Raw genomic sequence first — 23,677 nt, forward strand, 5'->3', positions numbered from 1 at the left:
CTTCTTACTGCAGAGCATGGGAGAACTTAAAATTGCTCCTTAACCCGATCACCCCACAGTCAACTTTTAAAAGCCTTTGACTGACGTGTACTTTAAGCGAAAAAAAAAAAAAAGGCTACACTTAGTGTTATTGATGTCAGCCTCTACCAGTGGTTCTCAACCTTCCGGCCCTTTAAAGACAGTTCCTCATGTTGTGACCCAACCATAAAATTATTTTCGTTGCTACTTCATAACTGTCATGTTGCTACTGTTGTGAATCGTCATGTGAATATCTGATATGCAGGATGGTCTTAGGCGGCCCCTGTGAAAAGGTCGTTTGACTGCCAAAGGGGTCGCGACCCACAGGTTGAGAACCGCTGCGTGAGTCTAATCGTTTTTTTTTTTAAATCCCCAAGCCTTTGCTCTGTGATGGAGGCGACTTATACCGCGGTTTCAGAATCACTTAAAAGTTAAACCTCTGTGACAGCACCAGGGGGAGCTTGCTGCCTGGGATCAGGGGGTTCAGTCAAAGCCAACATCTCTTTTCTCTAAGACTTTTTCTTCAGCCTTCAGTGTAGCCGCCAAGGATTTCACTTCCAGAAGCTTGCCTCCCTCCCACTCCCCTGACAGGGAGAAATGCGGCATTTCTGCCCTTTTTTTCACTTTCTGAAGACGTTACATTGGCCTCCGCTCCAGTGAACTGGACGTTTCCGTATAGAGTGGACTCGCCACGGTTCTAGGGACACGGGGCTGGCATCACACCATGAAACGTGTGCCGTGGACCTGACATTGTAGGGCCTTGTCTGCCAAGAGGCATGAAAGGGAGATTCAAAATGTAGAAACAGTTTTTGATGTTTAAAAGCAACTAACATATTAACATAGTTGCAAAAAAGATTTAGGAAAGTATTCACTGAGATCTATGCCTGTCTACTCTCCCACCATCTCATATGTAACCATTTTCTAGTTTATTTTTCAAGTGTTTCTTGTGCAGATGTAAGTATTTGTATTTTAATGACATATTAATATTAGTATAGCTATGGTTGTATGTGTACAATTCCTACCTTTATCTCACATGGGATGTAGCAGGGTATATACTGCTTTTTTTACTGAACACTGTCCTTAGAGATTTCTCTAGCAATATGTAGAGCTCTTTGTCATTCTTTTTACAACTGCAGAATATTTCATGTTCCATAATTGATCTGAAAAGTCCTCCATTGGCACATACTTGGTTGTGGACAGCCTGTTGCTATTACAGATTTTGCTGCAGTGAAAATCCAGTACTTGTGGCACATACACAGGTGTATTGTCTTGTCTTCTAGATTTACAGAAGGGGGTTTGCTAAATCAAAAAGCAAATCCATCAGGAGGAGGGGGAGCAGCAAACTGGTGGTCACTGCCTCCTGGTGCTGGTGGTGACGGTGGGGATCAGTGGAGGAGGAGAAGTCTGGGGATAGGGCTGGGAACTCTCCAGCTGTGTGTTTTAGGACCAAGCTCAGAGGCCTTGGTCTTACTTTCTTCTGGAAAGTGCTGCTTCTAACCATCCTGAGTGACGGCTTTTTTAATTTTTATACTCGTGGCCCGGTGCCTGGATCCGTGCACATTGAAGGGAAATTAATTAGAAGGTGGCCATCGGGGCAGGACTGGGTGAGATGGGCTGGACACGCCTTGGAGTCAACCTCCTTCGGCCCCTCCCTAGCATCTGCAGGGTGAGTGGGGTCCCTCCAGCAGGTAGGGTCCCTCAGGGGAAACCAGCTCTCTGACATCCCCTGAGGGGTCCAGGAGTGTGAGAGGGCACTCTGCAAAGTTGCTGTTATACAGGGTGTGGAATGAAAATGCAAGTGTGCAGATTCAGGGACAACAGTGCCCCAGCAACAACGTAACCCACAGCTGAAGGTGAAATCACGCGGAATCGGGCTCCCTCCGCTCTGGTTTCGGGGTGTATCACCCAAGAACCGCTGATGCAAGGTCACTGCAGCTTGGCAGCTCTGGTGTTGAGCATCTGCCCTGTGGTGGTCTGTGCCCATCATAGCGACCGGTCGGATGGTAGGAGGGACACTTAGCATATTATCCTTTTATATATAGAGATAGTACCTGAATTGGTATTTAAGATTTTCACTTTAAGGTATCTATAATAATAAAGGTGTAATATGCTAATTAGACCGAGCGGCAGGGGCCACTGTGGGCAGGGGGCAGAGGCAGCTGAGACAGAGGCAGCTGCCGTGGCAGAGGGGACCGAGCCCCTTGCACAAATTTCGTGCATTGGGCCTCTAGTATAAGTATAAAATAAAATACATTTTTTGCTTTTAGGAATTATCCCTAATATCCCATGTGCATATTTTTCTCTTTTCTAGAATGTTCGAAGCCCACATGCAGAGCTACAAGGGCAATGACCCACTTAGTGTATGGCAAAGGTTAGCATTTAGTTTATTTATTTCTTTAAACAAATTTTTATGTTGCCTTGAAAATTAATATTATCCACATTTTTCTAGTTATATGCAATGGATAGAAGAGAATTTTCCTGAGAACAAAGAATACTTTACAACTCTATTAGAACGTTTACTGAAGGAATTTTTAGATAACAAGAGATACCATAATGATCCAAGATTCATCAATTATTGTTTAAAGTTTGTAAGTACAGTTACAGGTATACTCAAATTCTAATCATATTATACTCTTGCTTTTCCCCCCCCAGGCTTTAAGATGATTTTAGACTGTCTTAATTCCTCATGTTTTCAGTCATAAATTTTATGGTCAGAGATGTGTACTTTAGAACCTTTTGGCTTCTGTATGGTGGAGTCTGATTTAATTTTAAAACCCTCTTTCTCTGTGTATCAGGTGTATAAATGTTACAACACAAGGTAGAAACTATTCAATTAAAAAAAGCTTTGTTGGAATTGTGTTTGGGGAAGGGTTCCTGAGAATAAATTAAATTCATTGCAAATAATTAAGAAAATATGAGCTCTCAGAAACTAAATTTAGTACTCAAAGGATAGGCTGCCTCAGCTTATAGACTTTAAAAGACTTGGTCTCTTTAATCTTAAACTAATGGCTTGGGAACATGAATTCTAGCAATAAAATCATAAGTGTAATGGCTAGAATAAACATGGATTGGTTCACTAAATTACAAAATACTAGGATAGAGTCACCCTATAGAACTTGAGCAAGCTCCGATTAAACAAAAGTAATACTTTATACAGTGGATTATTATAGAATTCACTATGTTAGGAAATAGTGTGGGTAATTATGGGGGACACTAAATGTCTAGGAAAGGAATGAGCTTCACTTTTAGGTTTGTCATCAGAGCAAGAAGGGCTTTCCCCTATGCCAGTGGTTCTCAACCTTCCTAATGCCGCGACCCTTTAATACAGTTCCTCATGTGGTGACCCCCAACCATAAAATTATTTTCGTTGCTACTTCATAACTGTAATTTTGCTACTGTTATGAATCGTAATGTAAATATCTGATATGCAGGATGTATTTTCATTGTTACAAATTGAACATAATTAAAGCATAGTGATTAATCACAAAAACAATATATAATTATATTTGTGTTTTCTGATGGTCTTAGACGACCCCTGTGAAAGGGTCGTTCGATCCCCAAAAGGGTTGCGACCCACAGGTTGAGAACTGCTGCCCTATGCAGTACAGCCTGAAACCTTTGGTTGGTTGGGCTAGACCTAGACCACACGGTCCTTTGTTCTCATGTCTCTTTGCTTTGGGTTTCTGTAGGCTGAGTGCAACACTGACCCTCATCAGTTTTTTGAGTTTCTGTACAACCATGGGATTGGGAAGCTGTCCTCTCCTCTGTACATAGCCTGGGCTGAGCATCTGGAGGGCCAAGGACACCTGCAACATGCCAGCGCCGTCTTCCGGAGAGGAATTCAAAACCAGGCAGAACCTAAAGAGCTGCTGCAGCAACAGTACAGGTAGTTTGAAAATGAAGCTCTGTGTGGTGTTTCTTGCTTTGAACTGTAATACAGTGGGGCCTTGACTTACGAGTGTCCCGACTAACGAGTTTTTTGAGATACCAGCTGTCGCTCCACCGATTTTTTGCATTGAGTTGATAGAGTAATTTGAGTTAACGAGCTCCTTAACGAGCTTGGTCTCGCAACGAATTAAACTCCTAAGTCAAGGCCCCACTGTATTTGCTCTGGAGATAATGTTATTGTCATCTTGTTGTGGAAAATGTGGATAATAAACAAGAGTGGAAAGGAAACAAACAGCCCAGAAATAATACTTCCAATATCTTTTCTTCTGCCTTTGTGTGTGTTTTGTGTTTGTGTATTTTAACAGGAAATTGTACTGTATGTTAGGTTGTATATATTGAGCTCTGTACTGCTGTTAAGAAATTATGAACTTTTATATACTTATAAAGTAGTTGATAAATCTGTCCCAGAGTTATGTCACAATTTAACTGTTGAACACTGTGATTTTTATAAAGAACAACGTAATAGCCCGGGGCCAATATTTTCAGTGGTTAGAGCAGTGGTTCTGAACCTTCTGGCCCTTTAAATACACTTCCTCATGTTGTGACCCAACCATAAGATTATTTTCGTTGCTACTTCATAACTATAATGTTGCTACTGTTATGAATCGTAATGTAAATATCTGATATGCAGGATGGTCTTAGGCAACCCCTGTGAAAGGGTCGTTCGACCGCCAAAGGGGTCTCGACCCACAGGTTGAGAACCGCTGGATTATAGTGTTGGCTCAAGCACTGAAGGGTTTCGAGTTTGATTCCTGTTTAAGGGCACATACCTGGGTTGTAGGTTCAATCCCTGGTCACATCATAGCAGATGAAGGAGGCAACCAATCTATATCTCTCCCACATCAATGTTTCCCTCTCTGTGTCTTTTTCTTCCTGTCTCCCTTCCTTCCACTCTCTCTAAAAATCAATGGAAAGAATATCTTTGGGTGAGGATTAACAACAACAACAAAAACATAATCTCTGTTCTTTTATTTTCCTCACCGAGGAAATGTTTCTACTGATTTTAGAAAGAGAGAGAAAGAAACATCGATTTGTTGCCTCTTGTTGGTGCCCCAGCTAGGGATCAAACCCACAACCTAGGTAGGTACCATGACCAGGAATTGAACCTGCAACCTTTTGGTGTATGGAACTATATTCTAACCAACTGAGCCACCTGGCCAGGGCAAAACAATATATGTTAATGAATAATTTTGGTTTGCACAATTGTTTACTTTTTCTGTGATTACGTAATATCCTTCATTTAGGGAATTTGAAAGGTATAGAAAACTAAAGAAGCAGAAGAAACTTTTTGGCATTTTAGTTGGCACTTTTCTCTGCTTTTTATAGGATTGCAGCCATGCTTTATGAACATATGCAGCTTTGCAATAAGATTTTTTTCCCTCATCATTAAAGTATCTCCTAATATATTTCCTATTTTTAGCTAGTTTCTTCTGATAGATTCTCAGAATTGACACTACTGAGTGAAAGGGTATAGGAAGAGTTCTAAGGCTTGTGATACATATCACTAGATTTCCTACTGGAAAGGCTATACCAGAGTTCTGCTGGTCCCTCTTTAGCAGCATATGAGAGAGTTTATCTCACTGTACCCCTTCCAGCACTTAATATACTCATTTTTTTTTTTGTCTACTTTGTTATAGTCCTCATGCTTTTTCTTTTTTTTTTTTTTTTTTTTTTTTTTTTTAGGGAGAGAGAGAGAGAGAAACATCAATTTATTGTTCCCATTTATGCATTCAATGGTTGATTCTTGTATGTGCCCTGACTGGAGATTCGACCTGCAATCTTGGTGTATCTGGATGATGCTCTAACCCAGTGGTTCTCAACCTTCCTAATGCTGCGACCCTTTAATACAGTTCCTCATGTTGTGGTGACCCCTAATTTCATTGTTACAAATTGAACATAATTAAAGCATAGTGATTAATCACAAAACAATATGTAATTATATATGTGTTTTCCTATGGTCTTAGGCGACCCCTGTGAACAGGTCGTTCGACCCCCAAAGGGGTCGCGACCCACAGATTGAGAACCGCTGCTCTAACCAGCTGAGAGACCTGGCCTGGGCCCCTTGTGCTCTTTTTAATAGTAATTTTGACAGTTGAACTTGTTTTTTCTATGGAGAATTTAAAGCAAATGTAAGACAGCAAAATATTTTACCCCAACTACTTCCTTAAACATCTGTAAAAGTGAACCTTACACCATTTTCACTAAAAAAATGATCAATAATTCTTTATTATCTAATTTTCAGTTATTCATTGCTATGTAATTTTTCTGAACCATTAGTTTGTTTGAATTAAGAGTAAAATCAGATTTGGCATCTGGTTGCCTTTGGCTATATGTCTCTTAGTCTCTTCATACTGTGCACTCTTGCTCACATCATTCAAAAACATCAGCTCTGGATGTTGCATGTGACTTGACAAATTTGCTTGATGTTCAAAAGTGCCATAAAATGACATTTAAGTTCTCACAGCATGAACAATTCTATATCTGCCTTTATAAGTAGTAGCTTCTTCCAAACATATTCATATGTTCCAGGTATATAGAATGCTTAAAAAGAGAGTTTAAATCCCCATGTTGGAACATTGGCATACTTGGTACACAGAGAAGAAGGGTGCATTTGCCTTAGGGTTTAAGAAATACTGATATAAACTATGCAAACAGATGAATTTTCTAATGTGAATATATTGGGTGCGAAGATAATCCAAGAATTTTTTAATTTTGGAACAACTCTAAAATTCAACTTTACATTATTCCTTGATCTCAGTCTTTTCTAGCTTAGAATAAAGTACTTGGCATATTTAGTTTTTACAAATATGTATTAAACTAAAGTGTATTCTCTATATTGATTATTTGTGCCTTTCTGCTGTCATTTAGGTTATTTCAGACACGTGTTACCAAAACCCATTTGCCAGCTCAAGGTAAAATAATGTTTTCTAAAATGTTTAAATTGTTGCTAATTTAGTCTCTGATTTGCACTGCTTTTTTTTCCATCCTTAAATAATTTTTTTCAGTTTTATTGATTGTATTGTCTTAGGTAATGGGGAAGGTACTCTGATCGTATTAAGGCCTGCTAAATAGCACTGGAGATCAGGGGCTCTGTCTTAGCACTTTAAAAGAACAGACCCACAAGAAAGACTTGACTTCATTGTATTCTTAGGGTTTCAAAAAATAAATAAAAATTGCCCTAAATCGAGGGTAGTACTTAGTCTAGAGTCTGTTTTGATTTGAATCAAATGTGTTTAATGCAACTTTAAAGAAATGTAGTCGTTTTCTTCCTTAGAAATAAAGATCACATTTAAGCAAAGTGTGGACTAACTTGCCCTGTTTTTGTTTTTTGTTTTAATAACTACAGTTTACATTACTTTTGGATATTTCCTTGGGCATTTTGAATTGATCAGAAAATCGTTTCTACAATATTTCTCTTATCCAAAACGTGTTTTAGTTCTACTTTGTGAGACAATGTTGAAAGAGCTGATTTATTTTGTAATGCTTTTATTGAAAGATCGGGGGAATATGTTTGTAATAATTTTTATTATGGTTTTTACCCCTATTTCTCTTTATTTCATTATTCCCCCTGCCCCATAGCTAGAACCTCAGAACCTCTGCATAATGCTCAGATTTTAAACCAAATGATGACATCAAAATCAAATCCAGCCTGTGTTTCTAAGAATCAGGTAATAACATTTCTGTAAACTGGGAATGGTATTGAACAGTAATCTGCTGCCTTACACATTCTATGACTCTACCCTTCATGTCATCTACTTACACCTGTGGTGACTTTCTGGCCTGTTGTCATCTACCACTGCTCACTTCCAATATTAAATTTTTAAAAAAATTTAAATGAGAGAGAGAGGGAAACATCAATTTGTTGTTTCACTTATTTATGCATTTATTGGTTGATTCTTGTATGTACCCTAACTGTAGATTGAACCCGCAACCCTGGTGTATCAGGATGATGCTCTAACAAACTGAGCTACCTGGCCAGGGCTCCAATATTAAATTTAAATAACTTACTGACTCACCACACCGTCTTACATTTATCTAACTTAGGCACCCCCACTATACAACCTCCTATGTCCATGTACTGAGAAGCTCCCCAACAGCTTCTTTATTTCGTCTGCTGGCCTTCTCAGGCCCAGGAACCCCTACCCTGGACCACATCCACCTGGAGGCTCCTGAGCCCTGCTATAAACACTGAGCCCTGGCCGGTGTGGCTCCATCTCGTTGGAGTGTTGTCATGAGCAATGGAAGGTCTCAGGTTCTATTCCTGTTCAGGGTACATATCTAGGTTGTGGGTTTAACCCCTGGTCAGAGTGTGTATGGGGCAACTGATCAGTGTATCTCTCTCATGTAGATGTTTCTCTCTCTTTTTCACTCTTACTCTCTCTCTTCCTTCCTCCCTCTTTAAAATCAATTTAAATAAAACCACCTCAGCTTCAGGCCCTGGCTGGTTAGCTCAGTTGGTTACAGTATCTTCCCAGTATGTCAAGGTTATGGTTCGATCTCTGGTCAGACCACATAGAAGAATCAACCAATGGATGCATAAATAAGTGGAACAACAAATTGATGTTTCTCTCCTTCCCCACCCCCTCTCTAAAATCAGTGAATAAACTTTTTTTTAAAAAAACCTCAGCTTTAAACGTTGGTATCCATAACATCAAAGCCAGGCTCTACTACTTCAGGCAGTTATATTTCCAGTTTCTCAAGCACTCTTTATGTTTTATGTATCTCTTAATTTATGTATATCTTGTTTCCCGTTTCACTCTCTAATACCAAATTATAGTGAATTTAAACTCCTTTTTACACTTTTCAAATTTGGAACTTGGGACATGACTCTAACCTCTCTCTCAGGAGCTGGCAAAAATACTGTTTCATTGACAACAGCAGAAACCATCAGATGACATCTATAAATTTTCTGCCATCAACCCATAAATGTAACTGTACCCTTCCCTGCCATCTCAATGAAAAAAGGCAGCTTTTCACCTGAGCTTGTCTTTATTCCTTAAGATTTTTGCCCTGTCAAGATCTCTTCTGCCCTAAAGGCTCATTAATGTGTAAAATGCTCATCTTTCCTTCGCTCAGTCTTCTTTCCAGCATCTTTCCTGGCACAACTGCTTTTTCAAAGTTTTCTGGGACCTCCTTTTAAGCTAAATCCAATGGCTCTGATCTTATCTTACATGGGCATGTTTTCTTAATGTAACACATTTCTAGAAGTAGAATATGAATTTCTAATTTTGATAGATACTCACACTTCCAATTTACATCCTACACATTCATGCCAGCCTCCTTGCTGCTTTCTGTTGCCCAGACTGAGTTTTTAGACAGCAGTGATGGGTCTTGTTTATGGTCACATTCCCAGGACCTAGCTCAGGACAGGACATGTATGAGATATTCAGTAAATAGTTGTAGTGACAGATGCTAGCATTGGGAACTCCTAAGGGTAGAATAGTACCAGAAGAAAATCTTAATGATTAAAAACATGGCATTTTGCATTGTTAATCCTATAATACTTAGGCACTGTGGCCCAGCTCCTAGACTGGATTAAAGGGAATAAGTGCCTGCCCTACTCTACTACCAAGTAGGGAATTCTTAAATCACTTTCTATTGGACTTTTTAGTTGTAGAAGTTACAACTAATAATGCAAACTCAAGTTTCAGATATTAATTATAATTTAAAAGAACATAAATAAATCTATGTGATGATGGAGAGGCCCTGTGAGCATATTCATATTGTTTTGTGAAATAATTTGTGTGATGGTTTCTTTTTAGGTATGTGAGTATTTTGTTGTTGTTGTTGTTATTGTTTATTTTGTCTTTTTAGGGTTCAGAAGTTTCTAAAGTAACATCTTCAGCTTGTGATAAAGAGTCGAATATGTAAGTACATTAATTTATTCCTTAGTTCTCATCAAGAGCTGCTTTTGTACAGTGTTGTAAATAATGTGTTTTTTCCCATTATAGGGAACAACGGGTGGTCGTGATTTCTAAATCAGAATACTCTGGACATCCCTCTCTGACAGCCAAAACTGACATTCAGCAGGTTGTTATGTACTGCAAGGAGAAGCTCATTTGTGGAGAGTCAGAATTCTCCTTTGAAGAGCTGAGAGCCCACAAGTACAATCAACGGAGAAAGCATGAGCAGTGGGGTACAGCAGTCTTATTTGAGTTATTTTTATATTACTAAAATAATTCTCACTTCCAAGTTACTAACATTTTTAAACAGATAATTGACGTGGTAAAAGAATCTGCAAAGTCTCCAGCTCATCCTTTGAAAAGCCTAGACATCTTTGTTCATTGTTATTGTGTCAGCCTTGTTGTCAAAGGGATTGGAGATGAAACAGTGCTAAAATAGATATCCACACCAGTGTTGCTTTAGCTTTTAGGAAATAGGTATTTTAAGACTTGTAAACATTACCAGTAAAGGTGAACTTTTATATATAGCAACTCTAAATCACTGGGTCAGTTATTTGTACTGTCAAAGGATTAAGTAGAAATTGGAGTTAAAAGATTTTTTCAAGATCTGCAATTAATACAAATAAGACAGTTAGAAGGAATCCTCTGATAAAGTGCTATGTTACTTATGGCTATGGAGGCGGCCAAGGTTTTCTCACAGGGAAAACTGAATGTTAACACCAATATTTGTACTCTTTTTTTTTTTTTTTTTCTGTAATCATATAGACCTCAGAGAAAAATGAGCCTTTGTTCCACTCAGGACTTATACCATCTCAGTTATTTGTACTATAGTCACCCTGTTAGCCTTCCTGTTTTGTTTCTTATTTCTCATTCATTGGCACCTGAAAGAACAGTCATTTCACACTCATGGAGGACCCATTTTGTGCCATGCACAGATGCATTTTTCTTTCACATGTTGTGACCTGAAGTCTTAGCCAGGTGATTTGATTTGTATGACATGGTTGTGTAACCCAGTCATTGTAAGTGGGACTATCTGCAATGTATTTGACATACTGACCCTTCAGAGAGCTTTAGTTTTATTTCTTCTTAGACTTAAATCTTTTAAAAACGATTCTATTTTCACATGATTTCCACAGTCATGTTTGTTTTAGAAGTATTTAGTATCATACTGTGTTATTGCCAAATATTGTTGGTCAACATGTAAATTTTTGTAATTTACATGCCCTGATCATAAAAGTAACCATGCTGATGGTAGATAAAAATGATAATTAAACAGTGAATTCTATCAAACTACACTGGTGGATATTACCAAACATTCACAGAGCAGTTAATACCAAATCTTCTCAAGCTCTTTCAAAAAATAGGAGAGGGAACACTTCCAAACTCATATTATTATAAGGCCAGCTTGATTCTAATACCAAAACCAGACAAGAACACCACAAAAAAAGAATATCAGGACAATTTTCCTGATGAACATAGATACAAAAATCCTCAACAAAATACTAGCAAACTGAATACATTAAAAGGCCATACACCCGGATCAGGTGGGATTTATTCCAGTAGTGCAGGGATGGTTCAAAATCTACAAATCATTGAACATGACACATCACTAAACAAAATCAAGGATAAAAATCATTGATCAATATCAATAGATTCAGAATAATCATTTGATGAAATTCAACATCTATTTATGATAAAAACTTTCAGCTAAGTGAGTATAAAAGGAATGTACCTCACTGTAATAAGCCCTAGTACTAACCCCAAATTGAGTGGTGAAAGCTGAAAGTTTTTCCTTTAAGATCAGGAACAAGACAAAGATGCACACTTTCTCCACTCTTATTCAATATGGTGTTGGAAGTCCTACACAGAGCAATTACACATGAAAAACAAAAGGCATCCAAATTGGAAAGGAAGAAGTAAAACTTCACTATTTGCAGATAGCATGATATGTGTATAGAAAAACATCAAATAAGTGTTAGAATTAATTTAAAACATCTGTAAAGTTACAAGATACATAGTTAGTATACAAAACACTGCAAAATGAAAACACCCAAAAAGATATATGCACCCCCATGTTTATTGCAGCATTATTTCTAATACCCAAGATAAGGGTCCATTAATGCAAGAATGGATAAAGAAATTATGATTGATACATCTACATACATACACACATTACACACCCTGGTATATTACTCAGCTGTGAAAAATAATGTAATCTTGCCATTTGTAAAACATGGCTGGACCTTGAGGGCATTATGCTAAGTGAAATAAGTCAGGGAAAGATAAAACTGTATGATATCACTTCTATTTGGAATTAAAAAACTCATAAATACAAACAGGTTAGTGGTTGTCAGGGGTTAGGGTGAAAGGAATAAAGGGGGTGAAATGGTACAAACTTCCAGTTATAAAATAAATAGGTCATGGGGTATAATGTATAGCATGGAGACTATAGTTAATAAACTTGCATGTTTATAAGTTGCTAAGAGAGTAGATCTTAAAAGTCCTGATCATAAGGAAAAAACATTTTTTGTAACCATGTAAGGTGACAGATGTTAACTACTAACTACCTTGTGATCAAATATAGAATCATATTGTACCCCAGGAAACTAATAGTTATATGTCAATTATACCTTAATTTAAATAAATAGCTGGCAAAATAAATGTAATACATGTTTTATTTCTGATAACCTAATACATATGGAAAAGACTAGTAAAAAAATTGCAATCCTATAGCCTACATTTAAACTTTGCATTCAAACCATTTATCTTTTCTAAAGTAAATGAAGACAGACATTACATGAAAATGAAAGAAGCAAATGCTTTTGAAGAACGACTACTGAAAGAGAAAATGGATGAACTTCATAAGAAGTTGCATCAAGTGGTAGAGACATCCCAGGAGGACCTTCCTGCTTTTCAGGAAAGTCCTGAGGTATGTGTGCTCTTTACTGATGCTTGCCATGCCATTGATTTTCTTTTTATTTGCTCCTTTTTGGCCCTATTTTTAGTTAATTCTGATGTTAAATATGCATGTACATGTTTATATATTTCTGTACAGTGTGGGGCAAAAGTATGCTATATGGAAAATAATATAATAGTTAATAAATAATAATACAAGAATAAACTCTGCATTTTGAGTATTCACAACTGTAAACTTACTTTTGCCACACCTTGTATTTATATATTTATGATTCTATTGGAATGATTTGTTTTTTCTTATTTTTTTGAATTTCCTTTTTTGCATAATTTTTTTCCCAGGATAGTTCCAAGAAATTGTTAAAATAATTACCTTGGGCCTTTTTTTTTTTTTTTTTGCTATATTTTCTTGGTACTTTCCAGTTCTATATCCCCACTCTCTCTAAAGAAACTGTTTAATTATGTTCCAATATTCATTGTGTTCAAATGCATCAGATATATTCTTAGTTTCACTTTTCTTGGCCACATATCCCCCATAGCCTTCTGTCTTGGTCCTCTAGGTTGGCTGAGGGCAGCTGTCCTTCCCTTGCTCCTCTCCTATGTTGTATCCCTGTTTTCTTATTCCCTTGTCACTCTTGCTCCTTAACATCTATCTCCATTTTGGTGGCACATAGTCTCCAAGAGCTTTTTGTAGAAAAGCATATCTGAAGGTTAATTTTTTGAGATCTCACACACATGAAAGACCTTTATTCTACCCGCACACTTGGGTGATAATTTGGTCGCGCATGATGTCCTGGAAGGTAAGTCATCACATTTTCTCATCCTTGAAGGCACTGTACCCCTGTTGAGAAATCCGCTGAGAGTTATGGGAGCTCCCTTGTAGATAACTGCTTTAGTTGGCTGCTTTTAAGATTCTCTCTTTTGGCTTTAACTTCTGGCATTTTGATTATAATGTGTTTTGGTGTGAGCATCTTTGGGTTCATCTTGATTGGGACTCTGTACTTCTTGGACTTCTATGTCTCTTTCCTTCACCAGGTTAGGGAAGTGTTCCATCATTATTTTTTCAAATAGGTTTTCAACCTTTTGTTCTCTCTCTCTCTCACTCTCTCCCCTCCTTCTGGTACTTCTATGATGCAAATGTTGGTACACTTGGTACTGTCCCAGAAATCCCTTAAACTATCTTCAATTTAATTTTTTTTCTTTTTTACTGTTTAAATTGTGTTTTATACTACCTTGTCTTCCAAATTGCTGACTTGATCCCTTTCTTCATCTAATCTGCTGTTGATTCCATCTAATGTATGCTTCATTTTAGTTATTCTTTATTTCTTCCTGGTTCATTTTATGTTTTCTATCTCCATTTCATGTTTCCTGTCTCTGTTGATGTTCTCACTGAGATCATCTGTTCTTCTCCTAAGTTCATTGAGCACCATTATAACCAGTGTTTTGAACTCTCAATCTGATAGATTGCTTGCTTCCATTTTATTTAGTTCTTTTTTCAGAGTTTTGTCCTATTCTTTCATTTGGGACATGTTTCTTTGTCTCCTCATTTTGGCTACCTCCCTGTTTGTTCCCATGTAGTAGATATATCTGTTATGTCTTTTTTAAAAAAAATATATTTTTATTGATTTCAGGGGAAGGGAGTCGGGGAGAGAGATGGAGATACCAATGATGAGAGAGAATCATTGGTCAGCTACCACACTGGGACCTAACCCACAACCTGGGCATGTGCCCTGACCGGGAATCGAACCATGACCTCCTGGTTCATAGGTTGATGTTCAACCATTCAGCCACACCAGCCAGGCTATCTGTTATGCCTTTAAGTCTTAGCAGAGTGGCCCTATGTAGTAGGGGTTCTGTGGGGCCCAGTGGCACAGTCTCCCTGTTCACTTGAGTCGGATGCTCCAGGGTTGTCCCTGTGTGAGATTTGTGTGCCCTCTTGTAACTGAGTATGTTGGCACATCAGTGGGAAGGACTGATCCTCAGGCTGACTGGCTGTGAGGACTGGCCATGATACTACAGTGGACAAGCTGTTCTGCAGGGGCTGACCCCAGGGAGCAGGCTTTGCTTTGGCATGGCTCTGGTGCCTGTCAGTCCACCCTTTGGGTGTGTCATTTGTGATGCTGATTGGGCGGTGGTCTAGTGTGGTCTGAAGCTGGCCACCAGGTGTGTTTGTTTTGGAGCTTCTTGGGAGTGTCTTCAGTACAGGCCAAGGTCAGCTACTGTCTGTGTCCATCCCAGGGCCACCTGCTAAGAGCTACAAAGTAATCATCAATTGGTAGTTGTCTTTGCTGGGGATAGAGGCACTTGGGAGAGATTATGCTGTGAACCCAGGCCACTACCACTAGTGCCACTGGGGGCCAATTAGCAAGAGGAACAGGGCAATTGGAGGCCACAAGAGGTTCAGTCAGTGTGCGGGTCTAGTGGGGCAAGGCTTAGAGAATTACCAGGGTGGGGCGAGAGTTGTGTTAGCCAGGTTAATGGATAGCTCTATAGTGGAACCTCAATTCTCCAACTCAATTCATTCCAGAAGGCTGTTCGAGAACCGATTTGTTAGAAAACCAAATCATTTTTTTTCCATTAGAAATAATGTAAATTGTAATAATCCATTCTAGACCCCCAAATGATTACCTGTTTTAACCTTTCTTTTATATAGTACATGTCTAATATACTATTTAATTTGTAAATAAACACTTTTTTTTCTTAAATTTATCAAATCACCCCCTATTAGCCTTAAGTCACTTTCAGCACTCATTCCAGGGGAGTCTTTCATATCAGCGTGGGGCGTCTTTGCTTGTTCCTATACCATTGCCTCTGAAATGCTGTCATTGGCTAACCGACTGCTTTTCTTTATCCAAATCAACAACAGTTTTTCTACCTCTTTAATTGTCTGTGATCATTATTTCTTTCACATCCTTAGCAACATTAGCACTCTTGATGGCCTTTTTATGTTTTATAATTGTGCTAATCCTTGATTTCCCCAGCAACAAAAACATTCTCTCCTTTGTTGCCTGAGAGAAACCTTTTTTAAAGCTGAGGTATCAGCTTGAAGGGGTTGTGAATTCAAAAACCAAATGTCTTGGTTTGACAACCGAGACATTTTTCGGTGAACAACTTGGTCAAGAACCAAATTGTTTGAGATAGAAGACATTTGAGAAATGAGGTTTGACTGTATATGGACCTCACCTGTGCCATCTGTAGGCTGTGGGGGGTGTGGGGCAATAAAAGGAACGATGGCTCCTGCTAGCACTTCTTTCTGGGATATAGCTGCCCCTCTAGGCCTCACCGTGAACCTTACAATTCAGATCCTCCAAGTATGTCCCTGGAACTTTTCAAGCTGCTGTCCCTTCTCTGAAGTTTATGCTCAGACCCTCTAAGACAGCGGTTCTCAACCTGTGGGTCGCGACCCCTTTGGGGGTCGAACGACCCTTTCACAGGGGTCGCCTAAGACCATCGGAAAACACATATATAATTACATATTGTTTTTGTGATTAATCACTATGCTTTAATTATGTTCAATTTGTAACAATGAAATTAGGGTCACCACAACATGAGGAACTGTATTAAAGGGTCGCAGGAAGGTTGAGAACCACTGCTCTAAGAGGATGCCTGGGAGTATAGCAGCCCTCTGTCTCACCCAGACAGAATCTTATGATTTTTTACTTCCTGGCACAGTGTTCTTGGATGAGGAGCCTGGTGTGGTGCAGGTCTAGTGTGGTCTGAAGCCGGCCACCAGGTGTGTTTGTTTTGGAGCTTCTTGGGAGTGTCTTCACACCTCAGGGAGGACTTCTGCAGCTGAGATATTGCTCTGATTCTTAACTGCCACATGTGAATTTGGAACCAGACTGCCTATGTCTCTCTGCCCCTCCTACCTGTCTCAGCATGGTTTCTTTATATCCTTAGTTATAAGACATCTATTCACCTAGTCCTCAGGTGGCTCTCTAGGGTGGTTCTACAATTTAGTTCTAATTTTGATGTGGTCATGGGAGTGGGCCAAAACACCATTTACTTATTCTGCCATCTAGACCAGAAGCTGTGAGTATGAACATTTTATATTTTGTCCTTTTGTCTGTGAAATAACTACTTTTGCCCTAGCTATTTGGTGTTAATAATTTGTAAAAATACTTTTGTGTGGTGAAGAATTCACTCTTCTGTCTTTTAATTTGGTAACAAAAGAGTGTACAGTTACACTCTACATTGAATAGGAAAACAAAGATTTTAAATGAAGAGCTTGTTGTCCATCTTGTGTAAGCCATGCTTGTTTGTGTGGCAGTTATAATTATAGTTTATACTCAGGTTTCCTATTCATTAAAGAGAAAATAGCTACCAAAGGTAACATTTTGTTGGAAGGAACATTATTATGAGTATTTGATAAATTGACTTGGTCTTTTCCCAAAATTAAGTGAAGAGAAATAAGACAGTTCTTAAATACTAATAAAACTAGATGGGGCGTTATTTCAGTGGTTTGAAGTTTGAACTGCCAGTTGTGTCTATGGTTAAACTACAAAACCATCCGTCATGTAGAATGGTCCTTTGTGTTCTTGTCGACTGTTCATTTCAGAATACTTCAAGGAGAAAGGAATCTACTAAAGACAGATGCCAGTGTTTGAAAAGCTGTAACACCTAATTACTAAGATTCTGGACTTCATGGTTTTGCTTTTGTTTGTTTAACATGACAGGTTAATCCAGCATGCATGGGGCCAAGTGTCGACTCCCAGCAGGAACTGAGCACTCCATCTCTGCCAACCATAACTCAGCAAACCTCAGAGGACATGGGAGAAAAACCCAGACAAGCACCTGCTGCTGTTCCTCCTGAAGCCAATGTGGTCACTGTGGCTTTGGTGTCCCCAGCCATCAGCCAGAGTGCAGCTCCTCCTGCTCCTTTGGCAGCCCAGCAAGGCACAGACTCCATGTTTTCAGTGGCCGGAAATGATGCCAGGTGAGCCAAAGTTGGTCCAGTGATGACAGTGCTGTGAATGGTGTCTGTCAGTTTCTTACATAGTTTACAAAATCAGGAGCAAGATGTAAAAGACAGCTAGTTCCTGTTTTTAAACCAAGGTCCCAAAACTTCAGCCCCAAATCTTACAGATTTACCTTCTTTCATACTTCTTTTAGAGTATGTGTTTTACTTCATACTGCTCTCTTGAGTTAAACATTTTCACTACACTGAAACTCAACGATCTTTTTATAACAGAAGAATATACATCTGTTAAACTGAAACTACTTTTGCTTACTAGCTTTTACTGAATACACAAACAGTTTCTTAACATATGTACTTCTCGTCTTCCTTCTGTCTTCCCACCAGGAGTGGTTTGAGATTAATATCCATTACACAATATCTATATACTGCTAAAGATGTATCCCCAATTTTGAGGGATTTTCCTAGATTTCTAAAATAGAGTGTCATATCACTTGTTTTGTTTACATTTTTTTCTTCAGTTTCTCTCTTTCAACATATAACAATTTTATTGATCCATTAGAAAAAAATAAAAGCTACAATTAATCTCACATTCTCCCTTTGGGCTAAACCCCTTAACACATACTATGGTTCTTAAGTACTGTTTTCCCTTAATGTCTGCAGTTAACTTTTGTCAATGATTTCCCCTGGAAATAAGATTTTAAATCATCATGCTTTTTCATTCACATTAAGATAATAATTCAGACCTGGTTACTCTACCATATATGTAAGAAGAGGACTGTTGGTGGGAGTCATGATTCCATTAGGTCTTCATAGTTAATTTATGCACCTATAGAATGATAAGAGCAGCAGCAGTGACATGCCTTGTAAAAGTGATGCCTGACCAGTCGCCCCTATCAAGATGATAAAATTAAAAGTGCTGTACTTTTTACTTTATATCTTAACAAGGTTTATTAAGAAAATTTTAGCAGTGTTAAATGGATGAAGTCCACTATCACAACTATACTTAAAACAAACTGATATAAGTGTCTTTTGTGCCGTTTTTTTCTTTCTTAATAACCATTAAAATCTGGAGAACAATGTACTGTGTCAATTGGTTCATGACGAGTGGTGGTCATGCAGCTAAAGCTCAGCAGTGCTTTTCTCACCATGACTCAGGAGAGCTGTGTGTTAGCCCTTTAGCTTATGTGATGAATGGGAACATTTGAATTAGGGAGCCATTATCTTGCAATACCACATAAAGGAATTATTAGCATGCTATTAAAATACATAATCACTGTGTCAGGCAAACATTAGTACGTGGCTTATAATTGTAAGAATTCTTTTCCTCAAAAGGAAATGGAAAAAATAAAACAAACATTTCATTTACTTACACTGTAGGACCTAAGCAGTTCTATCCTTTTTTTTTTTTTTTTTTTACCAGTAGGTTTGTAATTGCTGACCTTTTTTTACTATTCTTTCTTGAGAGTTAGTGTGTCTCAAGCATTTTCTCTTCCAGATGTGTGACTAGAACTACTCAGGAATTCAAGCCACAGAGCAGAGCAGAGATGAAAGAAGGTAATATGTAGTTACAATACATTTGCTTCTGACCTGTTTCCAAGACGTCTCCAGGTCACACAGAGGTCTGTGTGGTGGCCGTGGTTCATGAAGGCTTCAGACCTTAATGAAGCTGGTGTTAGCTTTCCTATTAGAATATAGGAGTAAGATGAGCTCTGGACCATTTCAAATAGAGGTAGAAACCTACTTGTTAGTCACATCTTACTAGTTAGAATCTTTTGGAAACTTGATTTGTGAAAACCTTACTGTTAAATTTCTCGAGTTCATCTAAAACAAGAGTCAACTTTAATATGTCATGAGGTAGGAAATGTGATTAAAGGTTTAATTAGGGGTGTTAAAGTTCTATTTGGTACTGCTTTGTTAGAGGCATTTGCACTGAAGTTATGTAAGTTTTATGGTATAAGTAAAATAAGGCACATAGCTTGGACGTTCACTCCCCCCCTCCCCCCCTTGTGACTGTGATATCCTTTCCAATGACAGTTCTGTGGGAGCAGAGCTACTCAAAAACAGCTGGAGACCCCTGTATTGAACCCAGACCTCCTGAGCACTCTCTTGGGGCCTGGCACTATTGTAGGGAGTTAGGGGTGTAGCCATGAACAGAAAGGACAAAACCCACCTATGTGGAGGGAAAGGAAGTATTGCTATTGGAGAGGTGGATTAAAACTATAGAAGTGACCCGGGAAGACATCCAAAAAGAAAGTAATATTTAGGGGTCAAAGCCTGGAAGAGGGGACTGCTCATGTGGCTAGCTTAGAAAACCTGTTTCAGGCCCATGCAGAATGACCCTCAGGTGGGAATGTCACTGATGTATCTAAGCACCACCGCAGAGAGGTGGCGGGGGGGGGGGGGGGGGAGGGAGGGGGGGGGAGGCTGGAAAGAGCAGAGGAGAGAGAGGAGGAGGAGGAAGAGAGTGAGATCTGGGCCTTATTAATAAGATAAGATATTATTAATAAGATAAAAAATGAAAGTACATTAGTAATAGAAATCCTTAGTGATAATTATCAGCAATAATAAATGTTTTAATTGTAATAAGTTTCTTATATTGTATACCTTTTAAATAATTCTGATTTCCCTACTGATAATGCATCTTGTCCCCATTCCTTTAATAGGGTTTGAAACACATAAGGTTGTTAACACAAGTTCTTTTCACACAACTCCAAACACATCCCTGGGAATGGTTCAGGCAACACCATCCAAAGTGCAGCCATCACCCACCGTGCACACAAAAGAAGCATTAGGTAAAGCCTTTGGTTGGAATGTGTAGCCTCTGACAGCAGATTATTGAAAGGTTTTTGCAGCTTTGTTTACAGTTATTCTTTCTACTTCTTTAAGGGTTCATCATGAATATGTTCCAGGCTCCTACACTTCCTGATGTTTCTGATGACAAAGATGAATGGCCATCTCTAGATCAAAATGAAGATGCATTTGAAGCTCAGTTTCAAAGTAATAATTTGTTTAAAACTGCTAAGTACATAGCATTGTCGATGACTGTCATAGGAATATTAAGGATTATACAAGAAGTGGCCCTACCCTTGATTAGCTTGCCACATAAGGGCAGGGAATGTGTGAAATTAAAAAATCCGAGAATCTTCGACAAGGTACTTAATGTGTGTCATAGATCAGATTTGTTTCTAAAATAATGATAGTGCCAAAGAAGGACAAGATCCCCATGGGTAGAAATGGCTACAAAGGGCTGAGTATTTGAAGTCTGACGTGAGTCTTGCCTGGTAGTAGAATGGCAGGGGTGGAGTGCTGGAGGCCAGCAACTATCTTACATTTGTCTGGAATCGGGATTCCTGCTGGAAGCCAGGAAGAGATCATGATAAACTAAATACGCCCTGGCCGATATGGCTTGGTTGGAGCATCGTCGTCCTATGCACCAAAGGTCAGGTCACACAGCCAGGTTGTGGATTTGATCCCTGATTGGGGCGTATGTGGGAGGTAGCCAATCAATGTTTCTCTCTCTCTGCGTCTTCCTCTCTCCCTCTCTCTATCTTCCCTTTCTCTCTTCAACATCAATTTAAAAAAAAAAAATACTAAGATCCTGTTAGATTCAGGAAGATCTGAAATATAAAGCTACAATGGTGAATTCTTAAACAAAATGGAAAACAAAACCACTGAAAGCATTGTTAAGTGAGTCAGGTGACAATAACAATGTTTTAGGAGAATGATGAACACCATGTTTTTATATGTGACAAGAACTTGAATGTGAACCCCTGTGACCATAATTAAGTTACTTTATCTCAATACATAGTGACTTTTATCGCATTACCTAGTATTTGGAAAACTGCTATCACTTCTTTTCTGTTAGCTATTATTCCATTTTCTTATTTATAGTTGAAGTTTAGTATAAAGAAGAATTTTTTCTCCCCAATGCAATAATTAAATGCTGTTTTTTTCTATTGCAGAAAAGGCAAGATCTTCTGGAACTTGGGGAGTCAATAAGATTATCTCTTCTTTGTCATCTGCTTTTTCCGTGTTTGAAGATGGAAACAAAGAAAATTATGGGTAAGGAAACACCTAGTTAAAATCTCCTTGTAGGAGATTCCTCTGTGTCTCAAGGCAGTGAAGTGGAAATAGAGTGGTCTGCCAATCAAGTGATCTGCATTATAGTCCCCGCTCGCCACTGATGATCTTTCTGACCCGATGACCAAATTATTGCTAACCTTCCCCATATCCTCAGTGCTATGCAGGACTCAAAAGAAAGCAGACCTTCTGCAATAAAAGCTTATAGTAGTAAATTATCAGAGAACTGAGGGATTCTGTGCATTTGAACTTTTATTGGATGTGAATGAATTCACCAATCCTGATATCTGTACATACTCTGTTTATATTTGCAGGATTGATCAGGTAGAAAAGGAGATGGCTTATGCAGGTTCATACTGCAGAGATAATATGTTTGAAGGCCAAGAGAAATTACATTAGAGAGGGCAACTTCAGGAATTTTCACTATTAATAATTTAAACCGTGGAAAGAGAAGTGTCAGTGTGAATTAAAGATATCACAATATGGACGTGATTTATACTGTGGCAGAAAGGAGAAAGGGCCTGACCAGTTCTCAGAGCGAAATCCCATAGCTAAACTAAGCACTGGAAATAAATCAAATGCATGGCATCCTTGACCTGTGGTCACACCACTAACTGTTTCTAAAACTTATAGCTCGGTGTAATAGAAACTTCTGTATTTTCCACCCTCGCTGAAGTAACTAGTTCTACTCTTATCTACACAGTCACATTAATTCAGTTTGTACTCAGTTTTGCTACAACTATTGCAAAAGTAAGGAATATATATGTAAATACTAAGTAGTTAAATAGGATAACTGGAGAGCGTTTCTAACACTCAGGTAGTAGCATTTATTTCCTTGGCATGTTTTATTATTTATAATTTTACAAATCTTTTCTTAGATTACCACAACATATAAACAAACCCATAGGAGCCAGGGCTTTTGGAGAACGCTCTATAAGCAGAGTTTCTCCAAGACCAAAGGTAAGTAATGTCTGCTCATCTGTGAAATGGTCTGACCATTCTTCCCTTTTTGTTTTACCAAATAGTTGTGACTGATAAATTAGATAGTTTATGTAAAACTGCTGAAAAATTATATGTCATATAAAGAGTCCGATTTTGGGGTACATTATTCTACAATTATTTGAGTATCTAGTATGTGCCAGACACTGTGATAGGTACAGAAACTGAAAAAGAATCTGGTGTGATCCTTGCCCTCAAAGATCCTGCCCTCTATAAAGGAGGACAGGGGTGAAGGGTGGGGTAGAGAAATACACATGTTTCCTAGACCTGGGAAGTATGGCCTACAAGTGGGCTGTTAGCAAAAGCTAAATTGGAATGATCCTTCGTCAGGCATGGCAGCAGACAGGTGTCACCTGTTTGTTGGCCCAAAGCATTTCTCTATTACAGCAGCTCTGTGTCCAGTCCACACTGAGCTTCCACTTCAGCCCTGAGTATTACCAAGCTGTACTTCTCATCATTTACCCCAGGCTGCCCTCTGTTGTGATGTGTCAGAGAGGAGCTAAGAAGCTCTGCTAAACCCTGTGTCCTGGTGTTCACCCAATAGTGGATTCTTTTGAATAAATTATCACCCAGCTCTCTAATGCTTCTGGTGGATTTTTTGACCTTAACAATTTCCCAAATAATGGGCTAAACTTCAAATATAGTAGCATTATCTCAGAGGCGCATTTTAGTGAACTATTCAACTACATGTGCTTTGACTAAAAAACCCACAATAAGTTATCCATACATTCTGGCCCTAAGCATAGGCCGATTGCTTTATCCTGTGTTCACCTGAAAAAAAAAAAAACAATCAGCCAGCTATTCCTGCCATGTTGGAAGAGACATGGTGGGATTTATGAAGACCACAGTATATATAAAAACCAGGGTGGCATTTTATGGGCAACTAAAGAGCTATGGT

At 38.6% G+C, this 23,677-nt stretch overlaps 1 protein-coding gene across 2 annotated transcripts in view; it reads left to right on the forward strand.

The window, feature by feature from the left end:
* The window catches only part of BUB1 (BUB1 mitotic checkpoint serine/threonine kinase), a 42,152-nt gene that overhangs the window by 817 nt on the left and 17,658 nt on the right, over window positions 1-23,677 (forward strand). For both annotated transcript variants that reach the window (XM_014448525.2, XM_023747363.1), the window contains exons 2-15: window positions 2,330-2,389; window positions 2,468-2,606; window positions 3,708-3,904; window positions 6,835-6,878; window positions 7,546-7,634; window positions 9,781-9,833; window positions 9,918-10,102; window positions 12,647-12,798; window positions 17,459-17,718; window positions 19,196-19,254; window positions 20,364-20,492; window positions 20,587-20,697; window positions 21,663-21,762; window positions 22,659-22,740. In XM_014448525.2, the coding sequence (XP_014304011.1) occupies window positions 2,330-2,389; window positions 2,468-2,606; window positions 3,708-3,904; window positions 6,835-6,878; window positions 7,546-7,634; window positions 9,781-9,833; window positions 9,918-10,102; window positions 12,647-12,798; window positions 17,459-17,718; window positions 19,196-19,254; window positions 20,364-20,492; window positions 20,587-20,697; window positions 21,663-21,762; window positions 22,659-22,740 (1,660 nt within the window). The remainder of the gene's footprint in view (window positions 1-2,329; window positions 2,390-2,467; window positions 2,607-3,707; window positions 3,905-6,834; window positions 6,879-7,545; window positions 7,635-9,780; window positions 9,834-9,917; window positions 10,103-12,646; window positions 12,799-17,458; window positions 17,719-19,195; window positions 19,255-20,363; window positions 20,493-20,586; window positions 20,698-21,662; window positions 21,763-22,658; window positions 22,741-23,677) is intronic.

The sequence above is a fragment of the Myotis lucifugus genome, unplaced genomic scaffold, assembly GCF_000147115.1.
Source record: "Myotis lucifugus unplaced genomic scaffold, Myoluc2.0 scaffold_847, whole genome shotgun sequence".
In the NCBI taxonomy this organism is placed as follows: Eukaryota; Metazoa; Chordata; class Mammalia; order Chiroptera; family Vespertilionidae; genus Myotis; species Myotis lucifugus.